Below are 25,517 nucleotides of genomic sequence, written 5' to 3' on the forward strand. Positions count from 1 at the left end.
ACTGAGTAAGAAATTGGTTTACAAATACAATGAATAAATTTAAATCACTTGTAACAATATTTCAAAAGCAAAAATTGGTATGCCCTTAATAATGCCTATAAATCCTTCTATGGACACTGATCCTGAAAAAAAAAAAAAAAAAAGATTCTTAAGCTGTTTCTTTTTTTCCCCCTAAAGTCTTCAGTAGGTCACAGATCACCTTGGATATAAAAGGTATCAGCCAGCATATAATCCATAAAGTAACAAGCAAAACAAACAAACCGCACATCATCTTGGGTAAAACACTGTATGTGTTTATTGAAAATGTTCAAGAGAAAGAAGGAAAATACATATTTTTTTTGTTAACAAGCAGCTAACATCGAAAGTACAAAATGTTTTAACATTTCGTTAATCAAAACTTTATGTCTACCTGGAAAAACATACATCATTTTTTTAATAAATATTAACGTGGAAAATTTGTATTTTTAAAGAAATAGCATGTGTACTTGAAAACCATATTAAAGTATGTTACCATTCATAAGTTGAAAGTGATAGCCACAGAATTACTCATTCCTTCATGTGTTGTCAAGGTGTTTCCGTATTTAAACTGATGTACATTATAATTTCTTACTTTTAGGATCAAAATAAAGATTTTGGTAACCTCCTCAGCAACATAACAATTTCAAGTATAATGTAGACAAAATAGTATTTTATTTTACAAAAAGTGTACTTTTTCAGATGACATCTTTCTCTCAACAATTTAACAAACACAAAATCATGTTTATGCAATCTACATGCAATTTTAGTAAGAAAAAGCATCCTTCATGTATAAGATGAAGACAAAACACATGGATTTCCTCTACGCTTTTAAGCTAGCTAAAATACCTGTACTGTAGAATTATGTCAGTAAACTACTAGTTTTGCCAGCTTTTCGTCTACTTTTCATTCATTTGCTAGTATTTTGATCCAGTTAGCTACATGAAGACAGAGAAACTGGAAAAGTGTTAGTTTTTGTTGATAGTCTTTGTCTACATAAGAATGTTTGCTAACACAGTCAGGCTGATCAGGAACGAAGGGGAAAAGATGAAACAGCATTGCTACTGAAATTGTAAGTATCAACCACATCTCTGCTAAAGGATATGTATGAAATTTAAAAGTTGGCGTGACTTAGATTTTATAGGACAAAGTGACACAGGCTGGTTCTAAATGATTCCAAAACCTTTGAATATAGTGTTCCTTTACAGAAATTATTAATAATATGGTTCTTAAAAAAAAAAAAAAAGTAAAAAACAAAAAGCCAGATTTTCTTCATAGGCTCCTAGAGCAGGCAGATAAACGATAAACATAATTTATGGCAGATTCTAGTTCCTGAGAAGAGCTAAGTACCGTTTCAATAATAAATAAATAAATAAAATCAACTTGTTTTCCTATCATTTTTGTTATTTTAAACAGTGGTTCATCAATGTATTTTTCTTTTCATGACGTATTTCAAAATTAAGAATGAATTTTCCATCTATAGCTCTTTCTACTTTGCAAGAATTCAGACATAAGATACAAAATAAAGGCGTTAAAATTCTTAATCCTTTATACTACTTTAAGTTTTCCTTAAACATTACACAGACAATACAGAAATATGCTGAAGAAATCCAAAATGTATGAATGGAAATGGCAATTTCCTCATTTCTGTTCTATCAGAAAGATTAAGTATTTTGGCTAATTTAGAAAAAAAAATGTTCATGACTCAGATGTTCAAAGCCAAAACCTTTAAATTAAATTTTAAGCTCGTATACTTCATATCTGTGTTATTTAAAATAACTTCTGAATCAAAATACTTATCCAGCATTTATGAATACACATCAGATAGTGCAATACTATTCCTGGACATTTTAAGTACATCTTTGATGATGTAAAGCTCAAGGTGTAAGAGTAACATCAGGTCAAAGAGAACAGTATTGCAATGTCTTAACAAAACGCTCATCAGAGGAAGATATTTTTGTCAGAATTATAAAACAGAAAAAAAAAGTCAGATCTGTGGGCTGAATGTCGCCAACCGAAGGAATCTGTCATCAGCAGACAGTTTTCATTTCTGCAGCTTACACTGTAGCCCCACCTAAAAAAAAATGAAGATTCATTCATTTCTCCTCATCATTTCTCCTTCGGATATGCTATGCCAGTTCTACATCAGCTGCTTTCCATGCTCTTTTTGCCCCCATCCTTTTGAGACATCAGGGGGGAACCTTGTACCCCTAGAGAAGTATGGGCAGCCTTTCCCTTTCCTCCATTTCACTCCCCTTTTCAGAGGTCAGGTGGGTCACTGATTGCCTCATCATGCCTCAGTTACACCCCAGCTACAGAAACAGAGGAAAAAAAATGACAGGACCCTCAGGGCACGAACAGGCCTCAATGGCCCTGACCAGCCACCCTCAGGGCATCCCCAGGCCTTGCTGTGGCTGAGGATGTCCCCCATGGATCCAGGTGAATATCCTCTGTGTAACACTGTCCAGGGAGCACCCGGCCCCTCCACAGCTCCCCGTGGCATCTCTAGCAGCCCTCAGTCTAGCAAACCTCTTCTGGATGAGGCTTTCTGAAGCACCAGGGAGATACTGGATCTGCCAGAAATGCCTATGGAACTTGTCTGTGCACATCCTGCATTTCATTCATGTCCTAAAAATCTGGTGGACTTTTTATCGTGTGATAAATATGTCTTAGCTGTTAGTCCCATTATGGAAAAGAGAACTAAAATTAGAAGTTTAAATTGACCTGTATTGCAGCTAAGTGGGGCTGTTCCCAAAAAGGACGTTCACAGGGCAGCCTGGGCCACAGCCTGACCAGCGGGGTGCCACCACACTGCACATAGTAGAGGCAAGCAGAGCGGGGTGGTGATGACAAACAGGTCCTATGTGCAATCCACTGATCCTCAGGGGGAGACAAAGCAACCAGCCAAGCCCAAGGCCAAGCTGAGAAACCCAACAGCAATCCAGGACCAGGGCTGGGGCAGGCACGGTGCAGATGTAGACCAGGACAGGACAGGAAACCCAGGTCTGAGCTGAAATGGGGGCCCTGGCCAGAGGAGGTATGGTGATGTCCCAGCTGAGGCTGATCTGGGTGACTGAGGCTGGTCTGTGGGCTCAGGGCCACAACACTCAGTCACCTCTGTGACTGCAAAGACTTCACGTTTCACAATTCCTTTTAGTCCTTTCAGCATGCTATGGCTTCCTATGCTTGTCCTTGATGAGCCATATTAATTATCAATATCTCTTAGAGACCACTGAGATTGTGTAGACTTTCAAATGTCCTCATCATTGACCTATCTCTGCTCTGACTGATTTTTTTTTTTTTTTTTATTTATTTGTAAAATTCCCATCTACTTCAGTGCTAAATGAACCCGGAAAGTGGGAAAACAATTTTGTCTTACCACGTGGTTTGAAACAAAGTTTGTTGTTCTTGTAAGCTGTGTAGGCAGCTATTGATCCAACAACTAATATCACAAAAGCAGAAATTATAGGAGAGGTAACTCCAGCTATTAATCCTGAATCTATAGAAAACGAGAGAAAAAAAAATCAGAGGCACTGAAATAGTATCACTTAAGCATATTCCCTGCTAAGATCTGTTTTTGCAAAACTTTGAGAATTGTTTGGTGAAACACTGGAAATCTATTAAGTAGAATTAAACAGAAGACTGGAAATTATGTTACATGACAGCTAGTGTGAAAACAGTGTCATACAGATCATTTAGTATATATACTACTTATATAAGGCTAACATTTTCTTACTTTTCATGGTGAACTGGAACAGATTGTAGAATACATTATTTACTATACCTGTGTTTCCACCGTGATTGAAATGATGCTCTTCTTCTCCTGGAATAGAGGGTGAAGTTTCATCAAGAAATGCCTTTCATCATGTTTTGAGAACAAAGTATATACTCAGCAAAGTGTGATTTCATACAGCGTGAAATTGGGAAGCTAGAGTGGGACTCTGTGAGAGAGGAGCTCTGATTCTAATCCTGACTCGCACTGGTGTTGGTAGGAGGATTAACCTCCCCTCCTCCAGCCACTTCATTTCTGAAGAAGAATATTATCTGAAGAATATAAAAAAAAAGAAAGGGTAATCCTTAGCTGTCTACATCAGGCTGATTTAAAGGAAATAGAAGGCCAGTACTGTACTCTCATTATCCTCTACTGCCAGACAATCAAATGATTTATGTCAAGATATAGACGTGATGCATTTACTTTCAGTTCTCAGCAGAAGCCCCTTGCTTTGGGACTATCCAAGCCGAATTTGAAGGGATTAATCTTGCAAGGTGCTGGCTTAGCCCTGTAAGGCATTTAGGGATTTGTTTCAAAAGATCTAGAGCTTCATGCTCAAAGCTGTGGTTTGTGGAGAAAGGTGGCTAATCTAAATAAAAATAGCAGAGTCTTGTGCTACACTGTTGGTGACAAACAGATTCCTGCTAAAGCAAAACCATCCAGCTCTTAATTGTAAATATTAGGAAAAAACTGCAAGGAGAATTGGCAAATAAATACTACCTGCTATGTGCGGTGGTAAGGGCTTCCCGTCGACGAGATCTAAGTCATTAAAACCTCCTGCAAGACAAAAATTAGGATTTCTGTTGGAAAAATATCGGAACAGTGGTAACCCCTTCAGCTCTTTTCTACTGTTCTAGGGAAAGGTGAGGGACCTTTGAAATCCCACCAGCTACATGGCAGTGGGCCAGGTGCCTTGCACAAATAGTCACCTGTTCACATTCACCCAGAAGCTGGATAATGAAAACTGTTTTTGGCTACCCGTTCTGAGCATGAAGACATGCACGTTTGTAAATAAGTGCTGTATTTAGGAACCCAGAGTTTGGACTCAAATCCCAGCAGCTCCTGCAGCGGGAAGTCAGTGGGTCCCTTCTAGGCAAGACCCGGGAAGGGCACGTCCACAGCTCACCACCACAATCATACCAGAAGCAAATATGGGGTACATGGTAGTAGCTAGGATTGATGTACCACTTCCACTGTATTTAGAGAGTGTCTGGGACTACATTCAAAGCAATATAGGGTTAAATCCATCTCCCCAGTCCCACCTGTTGTATGCCCCAGAGCCATCTCACATCCATATCTCAGCATGGATTTGTACATAGGGTTATGCACTCCATGTCGATAGATGTCAGTTGAACCTTAGCATGGTTCAGTGTGTACATATTCATAATGAAAGGACAAACAAGAGAAGTATTAGTCTCCTGCCATTTAGGAGTCAACATCCTACATTTGGGGTAGGCAGAAAAGCTTTATGGTGCCATCACAAAATCTCAGGAAGTCTTTCCAAACACTGGGTCAGGAGCAGTGATAAAAAAGGAAAATAGATGTAAGGGATGATAAAAATTATGTATAAAGAAAGAATAAGAAAGTAAACTATTCAACATATCTGCTCCAAACAGCTCAGTGGTAGATTTTCTTAGGAGAAATTATTCTTACCAGAATTACTGTGGCTTCCTGGTCGTGGTGGAAGAGGTGGGTATAAAGGTTGTCTTGGGATGTCACCTATTGATAGTAAATAGATGGTTGGACAAGCAGAACTGACAGCTGTAAATGAAGAGTGTAATAACCTGGGATTTTGTACCTATTGCTCATTTGTCCTCTGGCGAATTTAGAAAAGAACCTTGTCACTAGTTAAAAAGTCGCAAGCCCTCTATCAACAGTAAGTAGCTACTAAATCTAATTAGAAAACAGAAAGGAAATTTTTCAAAACTGAAACAAGAGAAGAACTCAAAAAATGTCCAATGAAAATATTTCATGTATTTCTGACATGTCCTAACGTTAATCAGTGCTGACAGCTGGAAAGAACAGTATGCTACTGTAGGTGTCAGCGGCGCAGCTACACATAGCCAAGAGAGCAGCTTTTGTTCTGGGCTGGGCAGGAGGCAACAGGTTATCTCTGTGCCCTCAGCAGGTATTACTAAGAACATTACATTACATTAGTTCATCTAAAATATGATGAATTCAACAAATACATGATGAATTTTCTACTCTTAAACAGTGCAAAATGTACTCAGATTTCAGCTTTGTTCCTTAGGACTTTGTGCTGGCATTTAGTCTTAATTCCTGCCAAAGTAATGGGAAGAGGTGCGCTGGACAGAGAGGGATTTGATTAGCAGTAGCAGTTTCCAAATTGCACACAAAGAGCTGGAGCAGCGAGGCCTGACCCAAGTAGGATGCCCAGGGCTGTTCCTTTGCATACACAGCATGGGCCCCCTCTTGCTGTCCCTTTTCCAGCCAGGTCAGTAGCTTATTTAACTGCTCACATAGGCAGCAAATTTACATCTGGTAAACCAAAGCTAGGTCACGGAAATAAATAATATTTTCCCTCCCTCTCCTTAAATCTTTCTTTCACCTACAATGCATAGCAGATGCACTTTTATCACGTTTTCTTCTTGTCTAGATGCTAAACATAATACTTCTGCTTGTAACTTTTATGTTCTGATTCAGAAAATTATTTAGAGATATGCTCAGCTTTCAGCATGAATTTAGCCTACTGCAGCCAATAGATTCTAGGCACATTCTTAAAGCTTTTATGAATCAGACTTTGCCTAATTAATTCTATTTAATAGAAGAAGAGACTTATCCTGTTCTAGAACCATGTGTACCGACCTAAGACTCAACACCAAAGTGGAAAACTGTCAATCCCATTATTCGTTCTATTATGATGCTGCAGTTATTCAGTCTTCCTTAAGCACAAGATATTAGTAGCTATTAGATATTAGACATATTCTATGTCATAGCTGCTAAGAAAATAATGTCACCACAGCTATTGATAGAGGTACATATATTAATCTCATTATACCACGTATGAATATCAGTTAAAAACATGAACTGAAAATGGACTAAAGGGAATCAAGGGAATGGGAGGATGGCTATTACTGAAGATGCTTAAGTCATTCATTAATAATTTAATCAACATACTAAAACAATCCTCTCATAAAAATAGTCAGTAAAAACTTGCAGGAATGGAACAATTACTATGAGCAGGAAGAAGTAACAGCATAAAAAGGGGACTTATCAAAAAAATTAGATTCCGCTCTATAAAATGCAGACTAACGCGTCATTCAGCAGAGGTACAAAATGTCAGAGGAGAATCTGGAAGTGGGAAGGAACAATGTAAAAGGTATGATCCTCTAAGACTGAAATATGACTAAAACAGACAGCTGCAATAGGAGTCATAATTCAGAGGCTCTGTGATATGGGCTAGGAAATATTATTTTCTTTTGTGTAGCCTTGATTCAAGTGGAATTTTATGCCTTGATTTAAAACTACTTGCACTGTAGGTTATTTCAGTGTGCAAGAACCTTTCTAGAGTACTTCACGTCCTTAATACACCTCCAAACACACCAAGTAAAATGTGGTGCAGAAATTTCCAATGTCTTGGATGTGATATATTTACACAGCTCAATACAGTATTGTCAATACTGCCTGTATGAGGTTTGGATGTTATAGAAATACCTGGAAGTTACAGCAGGTTACAACAGCTTGACTGCCTCAAGCCTACACTGTCATACATCCATCAGTGCTTATCTCTAAACCACTCCTTCCTGCACTTCTGATTTGTGGTCAGCAGAGCTAAAACAAGCTCACAGCTCTCTCCCCACTGTTACCTCGGATTTCTAAACTTCAGCGGATTCCCTTCTGGAAGCTGAAGGAACTACTGGCATTATCTGCTGTCTTCAACCTTCCACCAGAGGCTGCCACCCTGGTCCCTTGTGGCTGACTGGGCAGTATGGCCACTCCTTAGCCACAGCCATGGTGGGCTGGCATGGTGATGTGAAGCACAGCTGACTTCTGTCCATACAGACTGAACAGCATGCAAGCTCCTATAGCTGGCAGTTGGACACAGCCCATCCTACTGTCCCCACTCTTTTTGTACAAATTAGGCAGACTTCAGAAAAAGAGTAAAAAAAAAACCAAAAACACACATATCTGAGAAAAGAAAGTACTCACCTCCACCAAAAGCATCTCCTAAATGCAGATCATTGTCTGAAAATGAAAGGGAAGAAGATGTAGAGAAGTCAGTAATACACTGTTCTTGAGGGAAGTGAAATGTTAGCTTTTAACAGAAAATGTAAAACAATTTTTGACAAGGAACTGTTTTTCAGGTCATACCCACAAATTCAAATAAGATATTCCACTTTTCTTGAAAAACTTTACAGAGCTTAATATTTGCCCACAAAATAATAGACAAATTATATCATACTTTCCACTCAAAATACAAAGGATTTATTCCTTCGTAAAAAAATCTTATAATGGAATCAAGATCAGTACGTCTTTAGTACATGTGCAAGATACATAAATAAAATCAGTTATATTAAAATATTAAAATGTATCTGGTTATTTTATTTTATATTAAAAAAATTTATTAACATCTATGTCTGTAGTTGAAACTTGTATGTGCATGCTTGGCTTGGGTGTAATTTGTTGCATTGCAAAATCTGAATACCTATTTCAAGAACAAATCCTGGGAAGTAATAAACCTACTTAGGGAGAGAGAATTGAATTAACTAATTTATGTAAGGGTCACGGTGAAAGAAAAAAATTGTGCTTCAAGTGATCATATGCACCTGTCTAAGGTTGAGCGACAATCTGTTTTTCTTTGGCTGAACTATAAAAGTTTTAGAATGTTCTTAAATGTCTGCATAGGCACGTTATGCAGTGAATCACAGGCTGTTGCCATTCCCCAGCACTGTGCATGTGTCTCACAGTGCCTGGAATGGAATTTTCCATTAAATAAACAATTTGTCAATGAGCTGCATAAGGTGCACAAACAAGAGGAATTCCATTTCCAATGTTCCGGTGTGGATATGAGTATGTGGGTGATATTTTAGGGTATGTTTGGAAATGACAGTGAGCTCTCAAAGGTCACTGACTTATAGGCAGAAATACATTACTGTCCCTCTCTTGCTCCTAGTTAATGTGGAGTGATAGAAAAAAAATCAGAAGAAAAAGCAAAATCTACCTAGATTTTCATAATGATGCTTATTGCCACACGTATATATATATTATAAATATATACTTTTTTCTTTATAATGCATCATGATGCACAGGTCTGCCTTCATGTGTTCTTTCCATCCAGAGGGAGAAGGAAGCTGCTTTTGAACAGTGTCTAGTCTCATTATATATAAATATATATATAGAACATTTGTGTAACTTCTCTGAAATGCTTTGATGTCACCAGGAAATTTGGAAGGAAAATAATCAAATTCTTGCTACATGAATAGGTTTCTTCTTGTCAAACCAGGTGTTAATTCTGTCTGGGTCTGGCCAGCAGAGTTGCATTTCAAAAATACCTTTATGTGTAAAAGGTTAATACTGTAAGAAGCAATAAATTGCAAATTGGATTCCATTTATTATCAAGATTAAGAATTCAGGTAAAATGCAGTGTTCCACTTAGGAGCCTTCATGCGGAGATTTGTTAGAGAAATGCTGAGGCTGGCATGAATGAAGGACGAATGGAAACGTGTGTCTGTAAGCACAAGAAGAAACAGCAGAACAAAGGGTTAAAAGAACAGACTATAAAAGTCACCATTCCCTGCAGTAAAATTGAGGAATGCGTTGTTTCTGTGAAAACCAGCAAGCCTGAGCTCCCATAAGGCCACAGCAGAGATAACTTGTCAGCAGGAGAAAAGCAGAAGGGCACTCTAAAGCCAAAGGTTGCAGCTTATCAGCCATACCATTACTTTTCCTGTTAGCCCACCCAAAAAGCAGACTAGAGACATAGTCTGTATACCTCAAACAAGCAAAAGCAGACAGTGGACAGCAACCCAGCCTAAGGTTCAGGGAGTCTGAAGGAAGCAATATTATGAAGCAAAGGACCTTTCCATAATAGCTGGTGACTCCTGCAGGGTATGAAAGATCTGCCCATAAACTAGCTTGGCATTTCTTATTGAGAAGAACCACAGAGACAGGATAAGGGCTCAGTAGCTGGTGTACCTTGTCCCACATTGCACATGATGCTCACCAGACTACTGGAGTACACACATCTTGGTGCTCCCGAGTATGCGGGTTTGAGTGTATGACAATCAAATTAATAGCAGGATGAGCGTGAATGGCTAAAATCAACGTATGTAGAGATTTTAAAAACACACTTCACCTTTCCCTTCTACTGAATTTTGTTACACTGGTTGGGGACTACCCACAGGAGTGCTTCTACTCAGACAGAGGTTCTTGTCTGGGAAGCGATGTGCAGAGGACATGGCCTGTACCACACTCTACCAAAATTGTCATCTCAGCCACACTCACTTCTCAATGATACTGGCTGAACGAGACACAAAGAAAACCCTGAAGTTAAGATGAAACATCAGGCAGATGTTAGGACATACTTCTGTATCATTTCTGTGCACGTTTCCAAATCCAGTAATTTACTTTAGCACTTTTTTCTTACTAGTTTTAATTGCTTTTAAACTCCCTGAAATTCTCTTTAGTGCTGGGAGAGATTCCAAAATGGTCTGGAAAATATGGAGTTCTTCATTCCCAATAATTAGCAAAGCTGATTCAGGTAGGGCAATCATCCCACTGCTGCCTCTCTAACAGATTTAGGAGTCCTTAAAAATTCAATTTCTCTCACCTGACTGGGGCAGTATCACCATAGATATTGACTTCTGACTTGGCTTCCATATGTTACCTTTAAGGAAACTCTGAGGAAAGAGTCTTCCAGGTCTTCAAGTAACCTACTTTAAATGTCTATATTAGGATGACAACTAATCCACATTTAGGATTACGCGAACTGTTCCTAGACTTGATGATCTCTCCCCACTGACTTTAAAGGAAGCCAGAACAGCTAGTGAAGTAGAGGACAGTGGCTTCACAGTACATTGCAACAGATACTACTAGCCTAGGTCAAACAAAGATTTTCTTTGCAAAAGCAAGTGGGAAGGAAGAATGCAACCATTGCAAGATTCAGTAGCTATCACATTCACAACACACTGCCCCCTTTGTTCGAAGAGTGAACCAACATCATGTGGAACATGTAACTACTTTCAAGTATCTAAAACTTAATGAATATTTATCCAAGAAAAGATTGAAGGTTGTTGTGTGGGTTAATGTTACCCAGCATTTCCTGATTCAAGCATTTTGCTTGATAGTCATAAATTTCCTTCAGTGTAGTTTAGGTGTAAAATGTCTATGTTGTCGCAAAATGTGCTGTCATAAATATGCATGTGGTTTTATTGTTGTTTGGGGTTGGGGTTTTTCAACAGCAACAGGTATTCATTGAAAGTCGTAATTTTTCATCCTCAAAATTACAGCTAAAACCTTTCAGTCCTCTCTGCTTTTACCAGTTTCCTTTCTTTCTGACACAGTCATTGTAGCAATCAATACAAGATAATAGTCAAGTCTGTTATTAAGCATTAGGAATACTTTTGCTAAAAGAAGAGGTAATGCAAAGAAGTAGAAGAACAGTTACCCATTTTTAGCTACAGTTACCCTTTTTTATACTCCCCAGGAATGTCAATCCAGGCTGGAAAAGTATTGAGGATCTTCAGGAAATAAAAGGCTATCTGTGGCCAATCATGCTTTAAAGCCTTACTGGAAGTAGTAAAGACATGTAATTGGTAACTGTCAAACAAAGTACTTACTTTATATACAGAAGACAGCTAGTATTCACACAAATGATCCCAGCTATGGCGTATTAGCAAATATAATCAAAAATATCATGGGAGACAATTTCTACATATTGGAAATCAGTTATGACATGTTCATTGTCTGTATTACTCACTCAGCAGAGGCCGTGTTGGTCTTCTGATCACTGTTGGCTTCCTGGTAATTATGTCATCTGTGGGACCCAGTGACATACCAAAAAACAAGAAAATCTTAAAATTGTTCAACTTATCCAAAAAAAAAAGTATCTGCAAATCTAGAGAGATCATAAATTTTTATGCATCATGGCAGAAACTAAAAAGGAAGGAATATATTTCCAAGCCATGATCTTTTTGTTTCAAAGAAAAATTTAATTTAATGGCAAAAACATTGATTTGTTTAAAACAAACAAACAAACAAAACCAAACAGAAAAAAAACCAAACACCACAGCATTTTCCAGTTGTATGTAAATTAAAAACCTAGCATTATCCTGACCTGTAGACTTTTAACTTAAGTACTAGCTACTTCATCTTCCAGTTCTCAACAAAAAGAGAACAGACTAACAGACTTAAGATTTGTTATTAGATCTAAATGCCATAGGAAAATAAGGATAGCAGATTTACCTACCCGGGTGATCAAGAGCATCAGCTAAGTCAAAGTCACGTTGACCTAGAAGGAAGCAGAGAACATCAGCAGGCAGGCATCCAAGACCGCTGATAGCTCTGGACAAAGCCAGAACCCCACTCAGAAGCAAAAGGAAAATCCATCCAAACAGGAGCTGGCGTAGAGCAAGCTGTCAGCCGCTGTCCCTGCCCCAGGCAGCCCTGAATGACCACGCTCAGCCAGAGCTGTGAAGCTCTGAAGCTCAGTTTTAGAGATCAGCTTTCCTGGCATGCCTGCCTTGAGATTGCTTGTCACCTGAACCAACTTTTTTTTTTCCTGTAACATGTGCCAGCACTAATATATAAAGATGTGTTTACCTAATTTAGTTTCCACTGTACCTCAGAAAAATAGGAAAAGGGAGAAAAGAATCCTTCACGTTCTGTCTTAGGTGACAATGATGTCATGAAATGTCACAGCAGGAAAATGATGAGTATCCTGCCCTTCAAAGTTAGCAGGTAAATAAAACTGGAAAATATTTAACATATATAAAGCAGAGCATACAACTTTGGACTGAGCAAACAGGTATTCATCCGAGATTTCCATTCCACTCTCTACAGTCTGCCACTGTCCTTTTAATACACAGCCTTCGTGACTCACCTCTTTGTAGAGGAAGTATCTGTTAGTCCTCATGTGGACTGAAACTCCATCATTCCTGGGTTTGCATGCCAAATCAAAGCTCAGCATGCATGAGTCCATGGAAAGCCACCATGCGCCATGGCTTTCCTAAGCAGGTGTGCTTTACGTGTCTGTCAAGCAAGTCTCTTGATCTGCGTCTGTTTATTAGCCTGCCTGAAAGGCTTAGTACCTAGCCTTCAACTGAAGTGTTTTTCTCGGTAGGTCTCGAATGCCTCACAGCAAGAAAAGTGTCGTTGTTCAAGCAGGGAAACTGAGGAGCAGATGGAGGCTGTCACAGCCGCCCCGGAGCAGCAGCGCTCGGTGTCGGTCGCTGCTCTGCGGGTGCTGGCAGGCTGCGTGGCGTTCCCCACATTAATTACCGCTGTTCAGTAACAGCTCTTGTCTGTGTCAAAGAGCTCCTGGAAAGATTAATTATCAGTGATAAAACACCGTGTGATCCTCAAATAGAAAGCAGCACTCTGAGTATAAGGTGAAACCACTTTGATTCCCGTGAGGATTTTAACGTAAGTTTGTGAACTTAATTATAGCTACTGTCTGATGAAAGAGATAAAATGAGGCTGGAATGCTAAATAGCGAGTGGCCTCTGAAGCAAAACCATCTCTATAAAAGAGCATGGCAAACCCATGTTTGAAAAGGAAAAGCAGATAACAGCATAAGGCTATCCCACTAATGTTATTAGGGTACCATTTTCTGTCTTTTCGCTTGACCCGGTTGTGGAGTGTCCCTTTCCCCTGCCCTGGCCTCTCAGCCAACCTAGCCGGCCAGGTCCTCAAACGGATAACACCCTAATGCTCTGACAGGTTCTTATTTTTATATGAATCAATTAAATGCATAAATATACCAAGTGGCTTCCTCAGACAACATTCCCTGACAGGGTCCTGAGGCACAACCACCCCTTGCTGGCCCTGGGCCTGCCCGTGGGCTGTCACAGCCCTGCCACTGCCCTGCCCCTGCCATGGGACCTGCAGGCCGAGGGGCAGGCCCTGCACACAGGCTGACGTCCATGCTCGACCTCAGCCCAGCCACCTCACCGCAGTCCTGCCATCCCTAGTGCATCCTGCTCTTAAGACCCACATGTTCAAATTATGGTGTTTGTTTTTTTTTTTTATGAAGCATTTTTTTTAGTGCCAGCAATAAGAGTTCAGTCTGAGTGTCCTTTGATTTTACCCTCTGGACAAATCTTCACTCATAATCAGCGTCCTGAGAGCTGAAGGAGGCTGTCTGATCTGAGCCCTGCTGCACGGGAATGCCACTTCTCATCAGAGTGAGTCATCAGAAATAGTTTTGGAAGCCCAAAGAGCTGTTGGCCACACCAGCTCCTTTGTTACAGGTCCTGACACGCAGGAACTAAGGCTACAGAAAGCAGCTACTGAGGTCCTAATGCTGTAAGGAGAACTTGACAAAATCATCTTCTGAACGACGACTATGGGAAGCTTCTGGGTATAATATTTCTTTGAAGTTAGGAGAAGGAAAGAAAACTAAAGAATGGAGGTCTCAAATCAAAAGGGATGGTGGAATGAAGACAAGATGATGCAAATGCTTTCAACTGCATGAGAACCAAAGCAAAACAGCAGACTGAAACGATTACTGGCATCTGCCCTTCTCCTGGAGAAAAACTAGGTTTCCCTGTTCTGTTGTATGTGTGCTCCAAAAAGGTGGGAAAAGACCAGAGGTGTTGTTTTGAGATGGCAAGGAAGAAATAGAAGACTGACAGAATTTTAAGAAGAGAAGAAAAGAAGCCTGAGAATCTCCTGCAGAAATTATTCAGGTTGATTTTTTAATTATTTCTGATGATAAATCAAATAATAAAAAGAAACAGACACTAACACAGAATGACTGGGAGTAAGAAAGGAATCTACACTGAAGTCTCTCTGGCTGTGTAAATATAAGCCTTGACAGATGGGCAGTATGTGGACATCTGTGTAGCATAGTAAATGATGTTCCAATAAACTGAAAAGATTGCTTGGACTTCCATCCTGACTTCCTCTGATAATAACATGAAATGGCCGCAAGGAGAAAAATTTTGTGGAGCAGAATTTTAAGTGCTCATTACCATTTCTGAGGCTGCACCTAGACATTTTAAGAATCTAATTTTGGAGGATAACAGATGGTTAAATAGCTGAACAGCCCAGATTTCATCCACAAAATGGTGGATCTAAAAACAAACACACATTAGAGACTCAGACAATATTTAGCTCAATAGGAACTGCAGTCACTTCAGGGAACTCTGAAGATAAATGGCATCAGAAATTAATTAGACAAGCTTCTTCACAGAACAAACAGGCCAAAAGAAATTTGACTTTCACCTATAAAAATCGCCTTTCTGGACCAGCTTCCATGATAGAAACAGCTGGAAATTTACTGATGAAAATGAAAGAAATTTCAGTAGAGAGAAATCATTTTTATTCCTTTGGATTTATATATACATATAAATTTATATATATATATTATTTTTAACACGGATGAAGTTATGAAAAAAATTAGTTATGCAGGATGTGCTGTCTCAGAATTATCTCTGTTATTACTGCTTTGGGCTAATATGCTATTTCTTGGCATCATTTCTAGCCTTTCTTCTGGGAGTATCCCTGTTTGTACTGAGAAATAAAATTATTGTAATATTGTTTTTTGTTGGGTGGTCCACAATTATTCTTGACGTATTATTTTAGAAAATGCTTATACACTCCTGCTTGACACCACAGAACAGTCTTTATCTGCAAATGAGGAAATGCTAAGCTAAGAAAGCAAAACTTCCAGATGGATATACAATTTGTATCGAGAAAGGAGATGTTTTAATGATGTTTATATGAGCTGCTCAAACACAATGAACTATACTAACAGCAGGACTTTTGCTGGCAGTTTCAGGCTTATTTGGAATGTAATTCCCTCATCTCCACCAAACATATGGAGCTGTGCCAGCAGAAGTTTCAAGTGTAGACCTGGCTTAAATTGCTACCACTAGATTTCCCTGTGACAGCCACGCAGGCGAGAATGGACTCCATAAAGCCAAGCGTCAAAACACTATCACTCAAACTGCGGAGTTACTACATTTATTTTTACAGGCATAATTCTTTCAGGCAGGACACTTGCTTTCACCAGTGCCCATACTTTCTGTTAATCTTTTTAGTACAATGTGTGGAAGGCTGGTGATATAAAATCACTGTCAGTCCACTTGCTCTGCTCTAGAGGGTGTTATGATTGCTCTTTGCCACAGAGATAGCAAGGCAGCTCTTACTAAGTTCCCTTGAATATAAGGCACATCTTGCTAAAGCAACATGGAGCTCAGGTCACCTTAGCCCACCAAGGCAGTCACTTCCTTGCAAAATCATGTCCTCAGGCAGACACACACTTAATATTAATTAACTTTTGCCCATATGAGCTTTCTGAAAGTGTGATCCAAGTAACTAAATTCCAGACAGCAGCATCTTTTGCCTATGATTGAATTTATAACCTAAATATTAAAGAGATCCATTGCCCTTTAGCTGTGTAACTGATTGATTTCAAGAGTCAGAGTTCCCACAGACTGAGGAGACTATACACAGAACAAGGCCAGGTTCTTGCAGGTCGATGTTACCTGTCAGTCACTATGACTGTAGTCAAAATTTTTCTGTCAAAACCCTACCATGGCATCAATCTGCAATTCTGAAACTCAGTAAGTAGGCTCAGTCCTGCATTGCATCCATATGAACAAAGCTCATGGCCATTAAAATGACACACATTGAACCAAGACAGCTTAAATATTGTTAAATGACAGTCAGGTTATAGGTCAAATGAAATGAACTTATCAGGCATTTAATACATATAGCCTAGTAATTAAAATGAATCTTAGATACATGAGAAAATGTGTTAATATGTGCATATACATCTTACGGGCATACATCTTTAATGTGCATGTATATGTTAGATAAATTCTTTTTCTCATTGAGATGATTAACTTAATGGGCTTTCAGTGCATCGATAGCAGTCATGAGTGGGATAAGATTAACTGTGTTACAAATAAACTAGAAAGCAAAAAAAAAATAGTCACATGAGCTAGCTAGAAAGAGAAAATAAGTTGATTTAACATTATGTGAAAACAAGGAGAAAAAAAAAAGGTTTCTTCAACATAATTAAATAAGAATTGTTCTGCAAATACAATGAGCTTAAAAGATTATGATGCTGGCAGAGACTGAGGAAGAAATGAATGACTCACAAGTGAGAAAAAAATATCTGAAGAGGAACAATATGTTACCTAACTCACTCATGGGACTTATGTTCTGTTTAGCAGAAATGGTAAGTTATTCCTTGTATGGATCATTTCTGATTATTATACAATCATGACACTTATTTTCCCTGTAATGAGAAAATAGTATGTATTCTCCCAAGTCTGTGGTTCAGAACATCCCCGTTTACTGGTCCAACTTTACTCAGGAAGTAATTAGGTTTGTTTAAAGGAAATTACTCATATAAGAAAAGTTGTGGAAGAATGTAAAGGTTTACGCCCCAGAGTGGACACTTCGGACGAAATCTCAGTGAGTGAGTACTGTTTCTTTGATGTAGTACTCTCATGATCCATATTTCCTGATGAGGTTACTGTAGCTTTTCTTTTCCACCACGGCCCTTTCATTCCATAAACAATGATTGCCATTTCAGCCCCTTGATGGCGTGGCGGAAAATGAGCGTGCTTTAAAATCTGTAATTTAGATCCAAGTTCCAGTCTATAGACCACAACATATGGACCTGATTATTGGTTTCATGTGTTTTGCTAGGCCACTTCTGTTTATGTTTTGAATTCAAGGGAAATTAAAAGTCTCTCTCACTTATTCATACAAAAACACATTTAAATAATTACCAGCAAATAAGATATATTAATAAAGCAAGTCTGGAAGTACTCCTTTAGGTCTGGGCAGCATGGTCTCATCAAACACTAAAGAATAACTTCTATTTTTATAGTGTTTACTTTGCCATGGACAAATAGCAGCTGTTCAAAGGTAGCTACTGTTCTTTATGATGTGATGCAGCCCGCATACAAAAAATCTAATACATATATAATTTTCTGTATTTTGCTTCAGAGTGAGTGCAGAAGAACCTGGTTTGTCCTGTAAAATTACTGGCAGAGCAAAAGATTTGGTATCTCTAATGAAGCAGCACTATATGCCTCTGCATCTTATGGAAGCAGAACATGGAAACTGAGATTTTCAGCCTTGTGTCACGGGGAAGTGGAGCCTATGTCATGGCGTGGGCTGTTCAGCCAAAGCATCTTGCTGTACATGCGTCGTTCATGAAGCTGCCGTCCCATTTCAGCCATTTGTTTCGAGTGTTAACCACAGTCACATTTCGTGAGAGCTGCTCAGGGAGGTGGTCCCAGAGAGAGGCCTGTATGCGGGTTCCTACTGAGATGCTGTGGTGCGGCACAAGCAACTGCTGTGTTTGGCTCTCAGGGTGACAAGGCACTGTCTGAGCACCCACTGGCTAATCCTCACATTCCCTCGGTGGTAGTTTAGAGACAACAGGGGATGCTGAAGATAATGCAGGAAGTCAGGGAGACGCCAGGCCTTGTTTCTTCTGTTGCTCGCAGAGTGCCTTCTCATCCCACCTCCATCACCAGGGCAGTACTAGAGTTCGTGTACTACCTTTAGCTCGTCATCAGGCTGGAAGGGCGGCACAAATCTTGGTAGTGTTATTCCATAACTGACAACAAACAAAATTTTTTTATTTTTTTTTTTTAGAAATTCTATTGTGTAGCTAACCCTGTGTTCCTGAAGTCACAGTATGCCATCTGCATATGGGTCCCAGGGGGTTAGTAACACCGCCAAGTCAAAGTGGGTGGCCAGGGTGTCTCATACGCATTCTCTGCTTGTGCTTTCAAGATGCAAGACAGCAAAGACGTTAGGCCTACAACCTCTCTATTTCATGCCATTAACAATGTGTTTTCTTTAAAACAACAGGGCTGAAAAGAGTTGCTGGAGGTCAGCAAGCAGGTCTGTCCAGCAACAACATGTCTGCTGAGTCTCAAGAGCCACCCCTCCTCTCATTTGGACTAAACGAGAGAAACAATTAAAATCCCTTCACAGGGATGAAGGAGCCACTGGAATGCACAGAGAAGCCTCTGTGAATGACCCTGGGCAAAGAGAGATGGGGCATTAGTTGGCACCTGAACTTCAAAGCAGGGAAATTGGGAGAGGATCTGGCAGCAGAGCCCTCAGAGGGAACAGAGGCCAAGACTCCCGGCGTGCAGAACACTCCGCAAACCTGGGCTGGATTTAGAAGAGAAGGGGCAGCCTTCTCTTTGATAACACCATGCTCAGGGAACAAGCTGCTCTGTAAAATCTTTGTGAATGGAAATATCTGACTCGTATCTCAATTTCTGCCTCTTGCAGATGCCAACCTGCAAGGAGCAGTTGCAGTTTTGCCGCAACATAGATTGTGATCCGAGGAGGAGGGGGCGGGTTGTGGCTGCTAACTCAGGGCTGTGTGAGGAGTGTATGCCTGGTTCCTCCACTGCTGAAAGACCTTGGACACAAGAAGGGACTTTGCTTTATTTTGTCTGCTAATCTTAGTGCATACTCTGGCTGTTGTTTTCATTTAATCTGGAGCATTGTTGCTCCAGATTTTTTTATAGATTCCTCAGGAATTCCAAAATCCATTGATGTCAAACAAAGCATACACAGCGGAAGTTGGATCATTATATTTTCACAGCTCATTCAAGTTACTTCTTTCAATTGGGATGGCCTATCTCACTTTCAGCTGGGATGACCTATCTGGCTTCATGAGATACTGTACTACAGAGCAGATTTTAGATAGTATTTTCCATTAACAAACATGGATTTTAGCCCCCACATGGAAAAGAAGGAAGATTCTAGAGTTAAAAGCGAAGATCAAAACAATCTGGAGGCGTACTTTTACTGATTTTTGATCCTGAAAGAATTATGACATTTAATAATTTATTGCCCTCAGTGGGATTGAAAAGGATCGGCAGTTGCCATTGCAAATGAGGGAAAAATACAGCCTGAAAACAGGCAGTTTGGGCACTTCTATCAGGCTTGCAAAGTGGCAGCAGTGTTTTGAAAAGTGAACTAGAGAATCTGAGTAAACACCGTGGTTGTTAGCTTTTCCTGAGCTTTGGCATTGCGACAGCTCTGCTGATATTAGTGTTTCAAACACTTCAGGTATGCTATCTATCAAACTGCAGTCACACCCTGGGATGGCAGTGCTGACATGCCTACAGAGGATAGCAGCTCTGCTATTGGGAGTGAAATAGTTTTGGTACTCAGCAACTAGGGAATTCATTGTTTGGTATATCCCTGTGATACCATGAGCACCTCTGCACGTACACAGGGACCTCACACAGTGATGGTCAGGACAGGAGCTTGATGGAATAGAAGAAGATAAATAGGACTGGGCTTTGCATCTCTCCCCTTCTTTCTTTTAACTCCAGTGAAAACTACATTATTCATAAAACTAAGTCATATAGTGCCTGAAATCCAAACAGGTCTGTAATTTTCTCCCTGCAAAGTGCTTGTATAATTATCACAATTAGTTTTGAGTCAAAGATCTTAGTAAACCTTAGCAGGACAGTGGTACATTGTTTATTGGCTAACAATAAACGCTGTTCCCTTTACCTACATAGCACACAATATCCGATGGAGCAAACTTAACTTGTCTTAAACATCATCAACCTTTGCGCTGTCTTTATTACTAACTAACGACGTGACCTATAAGTTGGTCTTAAAGAACATAGATACGTGGATTGTACCTATAGTGGGAACCCGAGGAGCATTTCTGAGCGGTCAAGTCTGAGCAAGAGTCCCAGCTTCATGCAGGATGTAGACCTCAGGTCAGACTGCCTCTCCCTGACATGTACACACATGGTGAAAACGGAAGTGTATTGCCCAAATGGGACATTCAATATATCTCAAAGAGGTCCACAGCCTCACTTACTGGGGGACACTGGGGGACTAGGTCTCAAGCTGTGTCTTTCCATGCTCTAAGTGGGACGTGTAAACACAGCTGAAGCTGAATTACCACAGGTCAGTTGAACCATAGTCATTGACCTGTGACATCAGTGTGAGCTTCAGTGAAGTTTCTTGCATTTGGGTTGGGCTAAAAGCAACTCAGGCAATTAGCTGTTGCAGCTGTACTTTTGTGGGAGAACTCATGTAACTTGCCTAAGCTTGAAAATAATAAAAGACAAAAGCGCTTGAGTAAAAGCATGGAAGATCACAGTAAGCATGCAAGTTTCTGAACTGTATCAGGTCTCACTTTTCTTGAGCACTGTGGTCCCTGGTTATGCCATGTTTCTGCATCAAGCCAGTCCAGCCAACTACCTGAATACAGTCTGACAAAAAGGAAACTCTGGATCGTAAGGGGAGTGATACGATCTGGCCTGGCCATAGTGGCACGGCAGTTTCTAGCAGCTCCCACAAATGGTTTACAGCTTAGATCAGAGTGCAGGCTTCACGTATATGCACCCATTTGGGTGAATCATGCCATAGACTTTCCGACCATAAGGACTTAGACCAGCTTTTCACTGGCATGCCCAAGCTTTTCCTCATATGATGTCCTGACTAGGACTGAGAGGTGTTTCCTGTAAATGTCCATGGAACATGGTAAAAACTTTGATGATAAAATTCAGTGGCTGTAGCAATAGACTTAAAATAATTCATTTTGCTTTTCAAAAGTGGATGAAATAGTTTCCACAGGCTTGATACTGTGCCCAAAGCCCTCAGCAGCTTGTAGCAATGACTTCTCCCCCAAAGCAGGGCCTGAACTGTCTCTAAATTAGCACATGTGTAAAGTAAGAACGGTTAGCCTGACTGTGCCTGTAATTAATGTGATGCAGTATATGGAAATTGACTTGCACATGCTCAGATTATTTAAGCAGAAATATTCAGCATGAGACCTCTCCATAACAAGAAAGACTGCATGCCAGTAATGAGAGACAGTGTGAATCATCACTGTTCACAACACACTGTGGGGCAGGCCATCACTGTCCTGCTGCTCTGATGTTTCTGTGACACATTACTTGCAGAAGACCTCCAAGTAATTCCTCATTAAAAAAAATAAAAATAAAAATAAGTATATGGAAGCAACCACTGAATTTTATGATCAAAGTATTCACCGTGTTTTCAGGGACATTTACAGGAACCATTTCTAATTAAAGGCAAGGTTCTTCCCACTGCTCATCATTGCAAGATCTCCCAGGGACTCCGTTTACAACCAGACTGGTAAGAGAAAGAGCAGCAGCATCTACTTTATAACTAGTGGTTAATGATTGGCTTCTTCCTGCAGTCAAACGCTGTTCTAAAAGTATTTGCATTAGTACTTGTATATGACAAAGGAAATGTTACTAGTATGCTACATGGCAGGTGCACACAAGGACAATCCTGTTTGTTTTGATATCAAAATGAATTTTTACAGAATGTTTTGCTAAAAGAAAATTACTTTAGAATTCAAAACAAACACTTAATACAAATGGATTACATTTTCCCCAACTGCTATTCATTCTTCAAAATACATGTACAAAATGTATTCAGTTCTGCATTACTCCTGCATATAAAGAAATATGCATGCCTGTGTCTGGATTTTATATATTCAAGAATATGTTGGTTAAGGTTAATAAAACAATACCAGTATTAAAGCCTGAACATCTTAAACTGCAGCAGCATTTGTTTTTACAATATACCTAATATATTGCGAAATATCAACAACCAAGGAAAGCTCTAAAAACATGAAGTAAGCGTTTGGCTATGGACCTTTCTGGAAACATTTTACAGCTTCCATTAGAAAAAGTATATTCTCGAGTTCAAGCTTATTGGTAATTTTAGGAGAACAACACTATAGAAAATAAGGAATTATAATAAACAAACTCCAATCAGCGTGATCATAGATCATCAAAAATGATTGCCGTAGAAACTGCAGAAGTACTTACCTAAATATTCTCGAACGCTTCTCATGAAACAAAAGCAACAATCCTAGTGATTATTTCTAAATAAACAAGTGTAGTTGTTGAGGGGCTGGGGTTTAGCTTTCTGTTGTTGTTTTGTTTTTCATTTTTAATAACCACACCCTAGAAATAAGTCAAGGCAAAGGTCACTTACCTCTTACGTGGACTAGAAGAAAGCCAAGGCACAAGAGAAGGATTCTTCTGAATTTCCCCATGGTCGTCTATGCAGCGCTCTGATTGCACCGATTTTTTTCCAGGCAATGACGATAGACGTTGGCAGTGCAAAGCTTTGAGGGGACGCTTTTAATCAGGGGCTCTGTCCAACTAGGTCACTCACCATCCCACTCAAGCACTGTGGAACAGAGAGACGTCCCCAAAAACCGAGTCTGGTGCAGGACAGGTAACAGAAGCAGACGGCCCCACTATGGCAAAGCCACGTGCAGCACCGTAGGTGCCACCTGCCCACTAAGAAACGTATTTATCGCCCAGGCGGCGAAGGCGGAGAGCAGGGGAGCCAGTGAGAAGGGAGCCAGCGCGCGCTTACTCCACCCGCTCCCCTGAGGGAAAGCCAACCTGTTTGACATCCTCGCCTTCCAAGTGGGGTGTGGTGCCATAGGCGCTAAAATTACCTGGGAGAGGAGGCAGGCCTGCTCTGGAGGGTGCCTGAACAGCCTCTCAGATACACTCTGTCTCCAAAGTGCTGGTTCCCTGCTCAGATTTTGGCTGAGCGGTACCTGCTGCTGAAGTCCCGTCAGAGCCCAAATCGCTAACCAGCGCTGCCGAGGTAGGGACGGGGAGGCCAGGAATCTGCTCTGTGGGACTTGGGAACTGTCTGCAGAGGCACAACAACAACTACTAAAAAAATTAGATTACAAACTTAACATGTGATGTCAGCCTGCTGACCTGAAGCATGCTCAGCTCCAAGGTAGATGCTTTTATTCACAAGGTACATATTATCTGTCATGTTTTTTTGTTTGTTTTTGTTTTTTCCATTGATCTAAATATATATTTTAAATGCAAAATATCCATGCATATCCTGCATGGAGAGTGACCTCGAACTGTGCTATGCCACAGTCTGACCACGAGAACAAAAAGCTTTGGAAAAAGAAATTGTGTATACGTCCATTAACATATATTAAAATCACAGTTAATCACATATATTAAGACACAGTTTTGTCATAGTCTTTCTGTAGCAAATGTATGCCAGTTCATTTGCCTGCTGAACTGGATTGCCACCATCCCTCTGGCACCCGGCACCAATCAGGACACTGGTGCGTGTACCCTTTTGCTGGGATGTAGGCTGCAGACATTTTTGTCAGCACTGCTTTGACTAGGGCAGCAAATACACGCAGGACGTCGCTACCATTAATGGCAGATCTGTATGCACTTGGTATTGTTGGATGATCCCATCTGATGGGGAGCAGAGGCTGGCCCCAAGTGCATTTCTGCGGAGTTACCTAGAACACACAATACAGAGTTTGCTCTGACTTCATGCTTTTATGTTACCTACAAAAAAACAGATGATACAACATAAATTGGACTGATAAAACCCAGTGATATTGGATCTTCAAGAAGCTTGATGTTCAAGCTAATCAGGTTTGTGCCTTTTTCCCCCATAAATTCAAACAAGCAGAACGGTTTATACAGGACTAGCCAGTATCATGTGGCTTAACCATTTTTAATTTATGTATCAATTTATGTATTGTTCTCCTGGTCAGGGCCAATTGCTCAATCTCAGAAGAATTAAAGACATTTAGGTTAAAGAAAGGACTTTATCAGCCACTTAAAACAAGGATCAGATCATGACACTAGCAATCCCATAGGCCTACTGCTTATTTTTTTCCAGGATAACAAAAGCAGGCACACGTGCTAATCTTCGTATCAGTGATGAATTTGCCTGAAGGGAACAGAAATGTTAGCAAGGCTATGCACTAGTTCCAGACAAGTCCAAGCACCTCACAGACGTTCAGAAGCTTTTTCAAAACAGTTGCTCTTGTAAGCGAAGTCTTCCAAAACACCTTATCTCATCTGTCTGCTGATACTAGTTCTTTGGGATACCTCCTTTGGGATACTGAAGATTATTAGATTTGAAGATGTTGAGCTCACTTCTAGCTCTTCTGAAGCCACCTGCTAATCTCTGTAGCTAAATAAAAACAATACAATGAAGGCACAAGGAACTGTGAGTTGAAGGAGCGGACCTGACATTGGAGTCAGTCAAATACTTATCCCAGATCTGTTCTTGGCACACTGAAAGACCTTTTTAAACTTAGCTCCCTCCAAATACACGTGCAATGGCTTGTCCAAGATATCAAGTAAACAATGTTGCATATTAAGCAAAAATACAGGGCTTTTTACGAGACCATAGATTGCAGTTTTATCACTTTGAGAAACTACCCACCCTTTCCTATTTAAAGGGAATACAAAGTTCTGCCTAATATTCACCTGACAAGGCTGATTGAGTTGCCTAATTTTTCTATTTATTTTCACCAAAAAAAAAAAAAAGCCCTCATATATTTAAGAAATAGCAAATGTCTTGAGAAATGTAGCTTGTGTCTGCCTATTCTCTATGCCATATACTTTTTGTCCATCAGGCCTCTTTTAGATGAGACAAACTAACGAAGAGCAAGAGGACAGTCACACCTCACCACAGTTGCAACCCCATCCTTCTTGTGGGCAGAGGTTAGACATTGCTCTCTTTGACATGGGTG

At 40.1% G+C, this 25,517-nt stretch overlaps 1 protein-coding gene across 1 annotated transcript; it reads right to left on the reverse strand.

Annotated features, from left to right (window-relative positions):
• Window positions 1-346: 346 nt before the first annotated feature.
• XG (Xg glycoprotein (Xg blood group)) lies at window positions 347-23,368 on the reverse strand. Its single transcript, XM_048081136.2, has 9 exons — window positions 22,964-23,368; window positions 12,216-12,257; window positions 11,727-11,783; window positions 7,958-7,993; window positions 5,441-5,506; window positions 4,508-4,564; window positions 3,800-3,838; window positions 3,395-3,514; window positions 347-2,089 (listed from the first exon to the last, which is right to left on the reverse strand). Exons 1-9 carry the CDS (start codon window positions 23,022-23,024, stop codon window positions 2,073-2,075), a joined length of 495 nt encoding a protein of 164 aa, XP_047937093.2. The 5' UTR covers window positions 23,025-23,368; the 3' UTR covers window positions 347-2,072.
• Window positions 23,369-25,517: the final 2,149 nt, after the last annotated feature.

Source organism: Anser cygnoides, chromosome 1, assembly GCF_040182565.1.
Source record: "Anser cygnoides isolate HZ-2024a breed goose chromosome 1, Taihu_goose_T2T_genome, whole genome shotgun sequence".
NCBI classification, from domain to species: Eukaryota; Metazoa; Chordata; class Aves; order Anseriformes; family Anatidae; genus Anser; species Anser cygnoides.